Here is a 12770-nt window from a genome sequence, read left to right as displayed (position 1 = left end):
TTCTGAAGTAATTCTATTTCTTTATTTCGTACTTCATGTCAAGATATCTTTTTTCATATGAAGTTATGCCTCATAACAAAAGAATGTGTTTAAAGAACGAAGAAAATCGTGGCTCACAAAATAAAGGCATTCTCTCATAATATTCTTTACAAAGTCATTTTACAACAAACAAAAACATAAACATTGTCTCAGTTGTAACAGCAGAGTACGATAAATCAAAGTTCCTCACTAAACTTTTGACTTTAACCTAACCGTGACAGAAGAAAAAAAGAACAGAATGATCTGTACATACAAATACAGTTTAGCTCCTGAGATTCTCCGTGGGACAGAGTCGCTGCTCTAAACCTGCACCACGGCAATGTAAGCACCAGTGAGAATTTTCTGCCTTTTTGTCATTTCAAATAAAGAAAAATGGATTTAATTTGTCATTCCTCCTTTTGTTGAAAGGAGTACTTGTTTAACAAACCACCCCTTGTCCCCTGATGCAAATATTGCAATGGTGGAAGATTTCTGGAGCGACATCTGACCCTGCCATACACAACTGGTGACGTGAACAACAAGTGCCAAAATTAAACCGCAACCAGAATAAAAGTCTGAACTGCATCTTCCTGCGCTTACTTGATCCAATCACCATCACCTTTCTCTCTGTTCTTTGAAAATGTCTGACGATCAGAAATGGAAAATAGTTTCTCATTAAGCTCGTTATAAAAGTAGATGTGGGGTTAGTGTATAATCATCTCTTGTTCACAAGGACAGTTGCAGGCAATGACAGCGACTCTCTCTTTAGTGACTGAAAACTTTGGTGATGCAGAAACGGCTTGAGATACCTGAACACTTCACTTTAATATTGCTTTGACAAAAGTAATCATACGCTGTACAATATTCACTGACGGCACGACCGTTTGACACACGCATTCACACATATGAAAACCTGACAAGAAGTTGGCGAGCAAATATTTATGTGTACAGATGAGCTGCAGAGACGACTCTTAATGTGGTCCTACAGGATGAAGACAGATGCTTTATGGCTGGTACTATTACACTGTTTACATTTTCCACCACCACCTCCCTATCTTAAATTTATACACAACAGAGTGAGAATATTGGTTTCGAAGAGGGATGTGTCTTTAAACCTTACTGTTTTTGAATCTCCTCTGTCTTTTCTCATATGCCTTCCTTTCATAACTTCCTCCCTGCGGCAAAAGATAAACTCAGATCAATCGTCAGTTTTTTTTTCAGCCCCTCGCAGATCCAAGAGTTGGGGTTTTTTGGACGAAGACAAACACGTTTCCATCTGTTAGGGAGATCTGTTCATCCAATAGATGCATTCGAGACGAGTCCTTCTGTTCTATGCCAAAGCCAAAGTCCCAGTTGACATATCACTCAAACAGTCATCCATAATCTGTCCTTTTTTATCTGCCAAAGAGTATGATGAAAAATCTGTTATCCTAACTTAACCCACAAATAGTTCCGATTTGCTGCTGATTCAGTTCTTCCCCGTTAAGAAAGAGGGTAGGTGATAACGTTTGTTGCTGATGTCCAATCGCCTCCTAGTGTCCATTGGTCTCAGGGGCTGAGGCGGGGGTGGAAGGAGTAGAGGAGCGAGAAGCAACTGAAGCCTTCTCTCCACAGGGGCTGGAGACCGAGGGCACGCTGTCGAGGGCCTTGACCCCGGCCAGACCAACAGGAGACACCCCGGCTGCTGCTGCGGCCACTGCGGCTGCCCTGCTTGCAGTTATGGCAGAAACCGGTTTGGGTTGAGCCTGAAGTCCTGGGCTGCAGATAAGGTGATGTCTCTCCCAGTCTTTATGCTGGCAGAAGGAGCCACAGTAGCGAGCGGCGTTGCAGCCGCTGCACGTCTCGCTAGCTTTGCGGCCACAGTTCCAGCAACACTGAGGAAGAGAGAAGAGACAACTGTAAGTCTTCACAGGACTGTAAGATCAGGAAAAAAGTGTATCATAAGCAGAATTTGCATCAGAGTATGCTCTTCCAAAATAAAATAGGAAACAAGCTCTGAACTTAACATTGACATATTATCATATGCGTTTTTACACATCCAGCAGACATGGAGCAATGTTTTTAATTATTCTGAGTTGTGTTCCTGGCCACCTGACAAATTCAAGTCAAATATTCACTTTCCTTTGAGCTCTGTTTTGCTGTCCACTGAGGGAAATGTCTAACTTTTTAGCTGCTAAATGCCCCACTATGTCTTTCTCTGTCTTCTGTTTGGTGCTGGAGAACAGTGGAAATTTGTAGCTTTTTCACAGAAAACATCTGTGTGCAAGCCTCTGCGACAAAGTGATGAGAGTAAAACAAAACCATAAAGTTTAGTCAAATGACTTGTGGGCTCATCACCCCATGTCATAAATATAGTAATTTGATTGACTTTTAATATAAAAACAATATTGTTTATAGCAGTAGCAAATATGACTGTGTACATCTTATTGTACATGTAAAAAAAAGAATCTGATGTATGCAGGCAGAATCGCTCTTTTTTATGCAGGGCTTCATAGAGACTCTCCACAATCTATATATCTCTGCTCACCTCACTGGAATCCTCCTGTTCATTGATGACCATGATGGCATCCTCTTGAGCCTTCCTCTTTGCGTCAGCCAAAGTCTTTTCCATCTTAGCCCTCTCCGCAGCAATCATCTCAAAAGCCTTCTGTTCAGCCTCTGCTACTGCTTTCTGGACCTCATCCATGGCCTGGCGCTTCACCTCGTTCACTGCCTCTTCTATATATCAGGGGAGAAAAGGGTGTCAAGTTTAGCATAGCTTGTTTAAAGTCTGCACAACTGCATCAGTAAAAATGATTGTTTTTGTAATCTTGATTACTGCTTGAGTGATATTCATTAGATTAGCATTGTAATTTATTATATTTGCATTCTCACATCCATGATTTTAATTTCACATTTAATGGTGTTCTTACCAGCTTTCCTCCAGATCTCATCTGTAACGTATGCTGAGCCTGGCCGTGGAGCAAAGTCGCGCTGGGAGTCTGCGGGAAAGGAGAGACAGAAGGGATTAGCACCTGCCAAGGCTTATAAAATATATTAAGATGATTATTTGTAGAAATAATAGTTGACTTCGTGACTGACAGCTCAATCAAGGTAACAGGTGCTTACAAAGAAAGGCCACAGGGGCAGGCAGTGATATTACCTTTGTGATTTAGTCTTTTATTTAGTCGTCGATGCAAACAAGTCTGCGTATCTGGGCCACACAACATAAATGTTGTTTATCAGAGTCTTGGACTGATCTGAGATCTGACAGCTTTAGAAAGAAATCTGTTTGGCTTGGAGGGAATTGCGGACCAACAAGCTGTGTCAACATTCTGTCTGTTCCTTCAAATCTCTCTCTCCCTGCATCTCAATTCATTTCTGTGTCGCTACCGGGCTCTGCCTCTCCAACACTGCCACCTGGCTCATCTCCTTCCCCATCTCTTATATCCTCCGTCTCACCACCGTTTTCTCTCCCTTCCTTCATTTGCATCCTCTCTCTTCTACCAAGCCTGCATACACCCTCCCTGCCGCCATTTCCACCCCCACTACAGTCTTCCTCAGCCCGAGCCCAGGCAGGCAGGGAGGCAGGCAGGCTTCCCGGCTGGGGGCCCAGATGGTGCTCTGGCGAGTCAGCCAGCTCTGGGTCTCTGAGCCTGCAGGACGGCAGGACCGTCCTTCTGTGGCCGATATGGCCGAGGCCAGTCCTGGCACCTGTCTGTGACTATGGACCAGCAGGGGGACGACAAGGCTGGCACTCAGAGAGAACTGTGCCAGTACACAGCAGACTGGGAGACTAACTGTGGAGGGACTCACTAACATACTGACATGTGACTTAGCTGCAATTCCACTGATGACCACTAGACGGTGTACAGAGTATGAAATGGAATAAAAGGCTGTCCAGTTGGAGTTCAGACCTTCAGTATCATGCAAGTACACCTCAGGATGTTTAATCACTATTATTATTTAGAATACACTCAGCATTTAGGTTTTAGTTTTATTTTAGTTTTTTTTTAAACTTGAGACTTAATGTAGAGAGAATGAGAGAATTGCTAATAGTTGGATTTTCCTGCCAGGAAACATCTGTTTTTCAGAATCTGCCGATTCATATTTAACATAAAGAATCAGTTCACCCAGATTAGGAAAAGAAAACCTCCAATTTGCTGCCATAACTGCATTTTAGTTGAGGTGAATGGAAATTTATTTGGTGGTGTTCAAAGCAGTATCCAGCATCCAAAACTCAAATCATGAAGCACACAAATAAAATTCTATCATGCTTTTGAGTGGCAGAAGTTTTAGAGGTGGATGATATCTGCGTGGCTGGATAATATTATTGGGGTCAGACAGTGTTTTTTGTTATTTGGGTGAACTGAGCCAACTGACTTCCATTGGCCTGACTTCATTCTCGGATTCATGAAGCAATCTTCTCTCGTGGAAAACAACAGGCGCCAATCTCAGAAATGGCAACAACATTACTGGTTTCTGTGGCACACCAGCATAATTGAACTGAAAATAGCGGTACCCACCCGACTCTGCAGAGGGGGGGCTGTGGGTCTTGGAGAAGGGAGCGGAGCCCGAGCCTCCTTTGCGTGGGTCCTCCTGCTCGCTCGAACGCCGTCTCCAGTAGTTGAGCTCCTCGCGATCGGACTCCTGGCATCGCCTGAGCACACTCACTGACCTCCGTGTCTTTTCCACCATGTCAACAATGCAATTCAGCACCTAGAAGATGAAGAAGGAGACACACCGAGTTTGCTTTTAGCTATTTATGAAAGGCATATAGCCAAATCGTATCACTATTCATTAAATGTAATATAATTTGAGGCCACTATGTAATAAAAATCTTCATAGCACAAACCCAAGAACCAGTTATAACATCTTAATGACATTATACGAAAATCATCCCATTCAGTAGCAAAACAACATTTCAATGTATAACATCCAGGTGATCATTGCTTTCATGCTTTGAGACATTACAACACTCCATAGCATAGGAGCCCAGTAAAACAAATTACATTCTACATTCTTCCTTTATCACAAGCTATTAGCAGAAGTGGTGTCTGTCTACAGACTTACATGGTCCAGATGCCTCCATTCATCAGCCCACTCTCGGTCTGTCAGTCTGTGGTCCACCGGCTCCTCGCGGTAGCCCCCGTTAGTGCCTGATTAAAACACACACAAGACAGACCACAGGCCAATGTGATTAACATTCTTCTTAATGTAAGAGAAGCCACAAGTGACAGTAAGTGAGTGAAAGGGTGATGTGTATATCTCTATCTGTGGCAAATCTGTGCTTTGTTAAGCTGACAAAAAAAACACTTTCCTTTAAAATCTGTAATACAGTGGCTTCATTATTTCACAGCTAGATATCCTGTGATGATCATATATTGGGAACACATATTTTCCTCACATAGGATAAGAGACATGACTTAATCAAAGGCAGCACCTTTATTACATCCAGAATTAAGAGTGACAGCAATGAGGTAAAGTAAATCGGGAATAAGAAACAAAGGATGCAATATGGACTGAGGGATTGTGAGCAAGAAAGGTGGGGTGAAAGAGAAAAGGAGAAGCCTGTGATGCAAAACAGACTTCCAGCACCCAGAGCCTGCACACATCTGGAAGTCAGCTGTCAACCACACACACACACACACACACACACTCCCCAAACTTCTCCCTTAGCACCTCCCCTCCTGGAGCTCACAGCATTCCAGTAGGGAGACACTCAGGCTGAGTGGAGTGGCTCCACTTCTAAACACAACCAGCCGGTATGACACTCACTATGGACCATTACAACCATGAACACACACACACACACACACACACACACACACACACACACACACACACACACACACACACACACACACACACACACACACACTTTTAGCCAAGTATCTGATTCCAATTCAGTTATTACACAACAGTATAACTTAAGCAATATCTAATTGTACATTTAACAATAATAATAGTTTGCACACACAAGCTTGTGCTCATGTCGAGCCCAAAAAACGTTTCAATACATGTCCATACACACAGACACACCAACTACAAAGACTCAACAAACCACAAACTGTTAAAATTGAGTAACAAACAAGCAACAAGAGGCCACACTATCCCTTCTGAAGAGAATAATGATTCCAGCATGCACACACTAGCTCACTAGCCTTCCCCCCGACCTCTTCTCTACTCCTGGTTCTCATCAGTGTTCATCAGTTCAAAGCCATGAGTGTGTGGACTGATGTGTTTATGTGTGTGTGCGTGTGTGTGCCTATGAGTTAAGTGGCGGCAGGCGGGCGGGAGGCTGTCAGACAAGGGACTAAGGCCTTGTAAACACAGCACCTCTACCATGAACATATCAAGGTGTGTTTCTGTGTGTGTGTGTGTGTGTGTGTGTGTGCCTGTGTCTGTGAGCTACTGCTGTTTCCACTGTGTGCTGACAAGCCCCAAATGGAGGGTAGATATACACCAGAGTAGATCCAACCCTCCCTGCCTGGACAGTATGGCTCTGTTTATACACGTGTAGACTCCTGAGATATATACGGGCACGGCTACACAAACACACAGACCACCCGTTATCGCTCACAGAACATATGTGTGTGTGTGTGTCTTCATGCATGTGCATTCATTTCTAAATGAATCAGCCACTTGCATTCACACTGCTGTGAAGAAGCCTATTATGGTAAATGTTTTTGGTGTTTAAGTGGTCTGCAGGAATGTTATTTGAGTTTACATGATTTGATATCTGGTTTAATATCCACAAGGATGTATGGTCGCCCACAACTGTGATTTATTACTGCCACAATGTGAAAAGAAAAATAGATAATGTCTGATTTGTTTTAATGAACTGAACTTTTCCCCACCACCACAAGCCATGACTCAGATTGAACTCATCACAAATTATGTGGAAAGAATAACTAAAATGTCAGCAGTCAGTAACCCAGCCAAAAAATAACTCAATAAGCATAATTTTGCAATATTTGCATCACGTACCAGGGAGTCTGGGCCTGTCTTTGAGCTCGCGGATCTCCAACATGCGCTGGCTGTGTTCGCGGTGTAGGATGTGTGGTGCTGCAATGTCATCCAGGGCGTAGTGCTGCAAGGGTGGAGGGGTCGGGTGAAGCTGGGTGTTGAGGGGCAGTGGGTGGGCAGGGCTGTGTCGGGGAGCAGGGCTAATGGTGCAAATTCGTTTTGCGGCGGGCTCCATGGCTACGGGTGGACGTTCGTGGAAACCGTTCTCTTTACCTCTGAAGAAGAGAGGGCATTGTGTGGTTAAGAAAACGAGCAGGAGGATGAAGGCCCCTTTATGTATGCTTCCACTAAAATAAAATACAAATTAGACTTTTATTCTAACCTGCCGGGGCTGTGTCTCTTAGAGCCAGCATCAGGAGGCTCCATCAGCAGCTCAGAGGAGTCTGGAGAAGAGGCCAAGGTGGTGCTTAGCAGGAGATGCTCATGCTGGGACAGGTACTGGGCTGGGGTCTGCTTGGCTGCCCGTGCGCAGTGGAGCAGCTCCCTCTGCAGAAGCGGCAGGTTTGCCTGGCAAGGAAAAAAAAGTGGTGAGGTTTCAATCTAATTCGCAGAAGAGTCTAAAGAAAGGGAGCATTGTTAAACGTCAGCCGCCTGACACTCGCGTATTCAGTCAAACAATCTAGTCACATACTCTTTAAGACGCAGGTAGGGACTGACTATTAGACTGACAGAGTTAGGAGACACAGTGCAGATATGCCTCCTGGGGAAGACGCCTGGCTGGGAGTAAGGGGGTTTTAAGGGGGAGGCACTGACTCCTTGAGGTCTGGCTGTAAGGCTTAATTTGGGTATGGGTGTTGTTCTGTGGCTGCCTCCATGGTGGCTGCGGCTTCCCTGGGCTCAAATGAGTTTTCTAAGCTGCTGCTGAAGTTGGTTACTAACCCCTTGCACATGGAAGGATTGCTAAACACAAGACATTGATCACAGCATAGATATGGACGTTGATACAGAGGCTTATAAACTTAGAAACATTTCAAAATAAATGATACACAGACGCCACTTCTCCCTCATTCCTTACTTTCTTTCTTTTTTATATATATATATATTTATCTGTGACTGTCTCCGTCGTATCTTTCCATCTCGCTTTTGTTCCCTGCATTGCCCTAATTAGGAACAGACTCTGGTGTGTTTGCAATTACACCACTTCCTCACTCCCTCTTCTCAAGCAACCAACTAAATAACCATACTGTTCTCATTTTGCGACTCTGACCTCCTCCGATCGTGTAGCGCTTTCAACCATCATCCAGCCGATTTTGTAAACCTAGACCCATTTCTCCTATTATCTGACCTCCCGACTACCTAATTCTTACAGGATCTTTGGCATTTCCCCTTATTGGTGTGCAATCTTCACAAAGATGCTGATACCTTTACTTTACGGTCTACTCTCTATAACACCCCTGTGCTCTCTTTTGCCCGTCTTCCATGCTCCTCTGCCTCCTTTCTTTCCCTGGGGCCCCCAGCCAGAGAACACATGTGCTGTGTGTCAGTTGAGCATAGGGCTCTCTGGGGTTCAGCGGGGCGGATGCTAGATTGGCGGCGCCTTGGCAGCTGAATGCTCTTTTAACGGGACAGCGGCTCCATATGGCGCACTGAAGCCCATAAAAAGGGAAGGGAACGCTTTATAGGCATGTTTCACACTTCCGAGTTCCCACTTTTCCCACTCTCCTCCTCACCCACCTCTCTCTCTCTTTTTCACTTCCTCACCCCCTGACTCTGTCCCATCTGTCTATTTCCCCCCGACTCTTGTCTCTCTTTCTTAAGACAGACTACTCTCAAAGAGTTGGAATCAAGTTGTGGGGACCCCACCCGCTCGCAATAAATTAGGAGAAGGAGGGGAACAGAGGTTTCTTGTCTCACTGACAGATGGAGGGGCTCCAAAGGTGAGTAAGAGGTAAGTGTGGAAAAAAGAGTAGATTTTTGAGTGCTTGAAGTTACAGCGGTGCAACTGACTGAAGATTTATGGGCTGCTTTACTGAGGGGAGCTCCTAAAAAGTATACTCTTGCAGACTCCCTTGGTTACAAAGGGGCTCAAGAGGCTGTTTAACACAGACACTCATCTGTTGCTTGTCAAGTCAACATGCAAATCTTGATAGTTACATTGAACCGCAGAGAAGCAGTTTATTCGAATAGGAAACCTACACATATGCCTATTTATACACTTTATTACTGTATCCTGGAAACACGGTAATAAAGTGTAATGAATCTATTACTTTTTCGTCATGACTCACAAGCCCTCATGCGATTGCCCATAGATTATTCAGATCACACTGAATGAGCATTGTGTTAATGTCAAGAACCTTGTCTTTATCAGTTGTTATTCAGTGATTAATAATCTCAGCCGAAAAAAGATGGGGTGAGGCTTTCAGCAAGGCTAGATGATTTGGAGAGGCCACATGGTTACCATAGGGTGTAAGGTTTACAACTTAACTGAGAGAGGGGAAGAAAAATACCGCTGCTGCAAAGAAAAAGGGAAGTAATCCAACGGAATAATGCAAAGCAAATATAGGAAGATGAAGAGGAGGTTGATGATGTGTTTACCTTGAGAAACGGAATAACAAAGGGCCGTAAGGGGAAGTTGGTGGCCTCCTGAAGCCGCGAATGGAACTCCTCAATGGTAACTGTCGAATTCTAGGAGACAGGAAAAGTGATGTTCAGTACACCAATTATCAATGCTACATGTCAAATGTTTAAAACACCACTGTTTATAAAATCCCTTGTCTGAAACAATGTCATAAAGAGAAGGTGGAAGTGCCAGATACATTTTCAACTAGAAATTATCTTTCACATGATAACAAAGAACTTACCACCAGGGCCAGAACTAGGCTTCGGACGCTGTCTCCAATCTCAGGAGAGATGTCATTGCCAAACTGCTGCAGTGTGGTCAGGAAACGTTTCAGCTTGCTCAGCTGGCGAGCCCCACAGGTGGCCGGCAGCTGCTGGTTTGCCAGCGATGAGGAAGAGGAAGAGGATGGTCCGTTGCTGTAACGCTGCGGTGGAGAAGGCACTGCATTCAGGGTTGGTGGGGAATGATGATTCCCATTGGTCACTGGGGAGGAAAGGTGAGATGAAGAGGGGAGAAATTAAGATGGTCCCTCAGAGGAGTAGACATATGCTTTCAGCTCTCTTGAGTAACCATGGATACCATCTGCAAGTCCAAACAAAAGCTGCTAATTTAGCTTATGAATACAAATACAAATTTTGAGATGGAAACGACGGGTAACATTACAGGCTTGCTGGGGAAAGAATCAAAGAAACTCTAGACAAGAAAGAATTCAAGGATGACCCTTACATGCTGTGGTGGAAAAGGAGGCCGGGCGAGGGCCGCTGGGGTTAACAGAAGGCAGGGGTGGCATCGTGGAGCTGGCGCTGCTGCTGGGGGCTGATCTGGAATGAGTCTTAGCATCCACAGGAGAACCGGGCATGGCAGGGCTCTTCTTCTCTCTACTGTCTGCAGAAAGAGAGAGAGGAGAGTGAGGTCAGCTGTGGGTCAAAAACCAGAACGCTTCTAAAAATACTGTTGTCCTGTGGGTATGGCAATGAATGAAAATCAAAACCAGGTTTTTATTCATAAAACAGCACACACACACACACACACACACACACACACACACACACACACAAATGTACAAAATAAGTTTAAAAGATATTTTTGGGGAAAACCATAAAAAGAAATTAACTCACTCAAGTGTCCACATGACAAATAAACAAGCAAATAAAAAGGACACTTTTACTTTCCCTATCAGCTCAATAGTTTAAATCAATGCAAAAACTTCAGGTCTATAGCCACAAAAGAAAACAAAAATGCCCACCCCCCAACCCACATCATACAACACATACTGCCCGGGATCAACCACCCTGCCCCCCCATCAAAGAGCCAGATGTCTAAAGTTTAGCCCCTCACTCCCAACCATTCAGATCAATAACAGAAGAAATGCTGAAGAAGCCTATTGTGTGGCAGAAGAATGCCCCCTCATTGAGCTCCGCACCAAATGGGGGGGAAGAAAAAAAAGAGACAGAGAGAGAAAGGGACGAGGTTATTTCACGCTTTACTAACAAGATCGCCAAAGCTTTTGAATGTTAAACGCCACTTCTCAATATGCTATTGCCACTGAATGAGACCACCAGATAAGGGGTATGGAGCAAGTGAAATGGGGGGTGTGGTAGTGTGGAGATGTGGGATCAGACGCTGTCTTTGTCTGCTGGAGATCCATGAAGGCCGGGTCCCGTCTCCATTTAGAGTGGATCAGACTTTTCTAACTGCTTCAAGAATGGACGATTAATAGACAAGCATGGTCTCACGGGTCATGGGTCAACAAAGAGCAGCTTTTTAAATGTGGATTCATGGTTTTAGGGCTTTGGATTCAATGGCACTCTTTATACCGTTTTCACAGCTATGAACTCTGCATGGCCTTGAGCCACAGGGTCCCAGTTTATAAAGGCGTGTTGGGAAGGTTTAAGCCCTGAGTGGGTAACTCAAGAGAACTCAACAACCTACATCCTTTGAATCAATATAAATATACAATATACTGAAATCAATGCATCATGAATTCAGAGAAAAGCTAACGTGTAAGAAACTTGAACTCTCTTTGACAACAAATCTCTCTCTCTCTGTTTGCCTTCCCTAGAGCCAATCTATCTGCACACTTTCTCAATCTGCCCAATGCAACTCATCTGTCATGTCTGCAACTCATTATACAGCGTTGACTGTTCTTCCTTCTGTTTTGCACTTCCACTTTACCCTCTCCGTTTCTCTGCCTCTCTCCCTCTCATTCTTTCTCAGCCCCGTGGCCTGCCTGCCATCGCTCCACCTGTTCACCAACACGGGGGGCAGGAAGGAGGGATCTCTGCAGACATTTGGACTGTCATACCCACCACACACGCGGCCTGCCAGTGCACCGCAGGAAGCAGCCTGCAGCATGCACACACACACACACACCGGTTCCAAAGCTACGCACACTCCATCCGTATGGCCAGGAAATTAGACTGACATCTCAATAACAGAATCAACGGGGCATATGGCCTTAGTGTCAACACTGTTACCATGTAAACAACTTTACATATACACAAGAGCTTGGACATCCAGCATGTGCTTTATAGTAGTGTGGCAAATGTATTCACAAGTACTTTGTTGACATGTTGACACATCATCAACAGTTCTCTGCTGGCAGTAAACAGCAGTTCTGTGTCCAAATTGACTTGTAAAGCTTCTTGTCGTCCCATTGTGTTTGACTGACAGGCCTACATGAGACCACAGAATATATACAACATGTCTTATTGTACAGCCCGAGAAATTAGGCAGCAGCTGCGAGCATGCAATCTTAAGATGTGGCATGGTTTGTCGTTAGCCCTGCCAGAGGTAATGGCCAATGCAGGAGACATCAGGTGTGTGTGCATGTAGTGCTGACAGCCCATAGAGAATTGCCTCTGCTTGTCAATTAGACAGCGTACATAGCTGGATGACTTCATCTGGCTTGCAAGCACCTGAGTCCACCACATATAGACACAGGACTGTCAGGGGAGGCAGCTGTCACAGCAGCCACAAAACACACACACACAGTGTACAAAGTGGTCTAATGTTAACTCAGGTGAATATTGGCTTAGAGGAGGATGTTTGTCTGGTCTAAATGCCACCTGTCATCACTGCTGTAATGGAACAAAGGAAAGGTACATAAGGCTCCTCAACACACAACAACAGGATTACGTGAAAATGCCACGATGCATAGACAACACTTTGAATTAAACTGGCA

The 12770-nt window shown here is 44.6% G+C and overlaps 1 protein-coding gene across 4 annotated transcripts in view; it reads right to left on the bottom strand.

Annotated features, from left to right (window-relative positions):
- Positions 1 to 12770, bottom strand: part of cbfa2t2 (CBFA2/RUNX1 partner transcriptional co-repressor 2) — a 36270-nt gene continuing 23500 nt past the window's right edge. For all 4 annotated transcript variants that reach the window (XM_051415490.1, XM_051415489.1, XM_051415491.1 and 1 more), the window contains exons 2-11: positions 10313 to 10471; positions 9828 to 10069; positions 9562 to 9651; positions 7349 to 7533; positions 6988 to 7241; positions 5071 to 5156; positions 4524 to 4716; positions 2931 to 2999; positions 2546 to 2736; positions 1 to 1892 (exon numbers count right to left, since the gene is read on the bottom strand). In XM_051415490.1, the coding sequence (XP_051271450.1) occupies positions 1551 to 1892; positions 2546 to 2736; positions 2931 to 2999; positions 4524 to 4716; positions 5071 to 5156; positions 6988 to 7241; positions 7349 to 7533; positions 9562 to 9651; positions 9828 to 10069; positions 10313 to 10471 (1811 nt within the window). In that variant the 3' untranslated portion in view covers positions 1 to 1550. The remainder of the gene's footprint in view (positions 1893 to 2545; positions 2737 to 2930; positions 3000 to 4523; positions 4717 to 5070; positions 5157 to 6987; positions 7242 to 7348; positions 7534 to 9561; positions 9652 to 9827; positions 10070 to 10312; positions 10472 to 12770) is intronic.

The sequence above is a fragment of the Dicentrarchus labrax genome, unplaced genomic scaffold (assembly GCF_905237075.1).
Source record: "Dicentrarchus labrax unplaced genomic scaffold, dlabrax2021, whole genome shotgun sequence".
In the NCBI taxonomy this organism is placed as follows: Eukaryota; Metazoa; Chordata; class Actinopteri; family Moronidae; genus Dicentrarchus; species Dicentrarchus labrax.
This window is presented reverse-complemented; position numbering and strand designations above follow the sequence as displayed.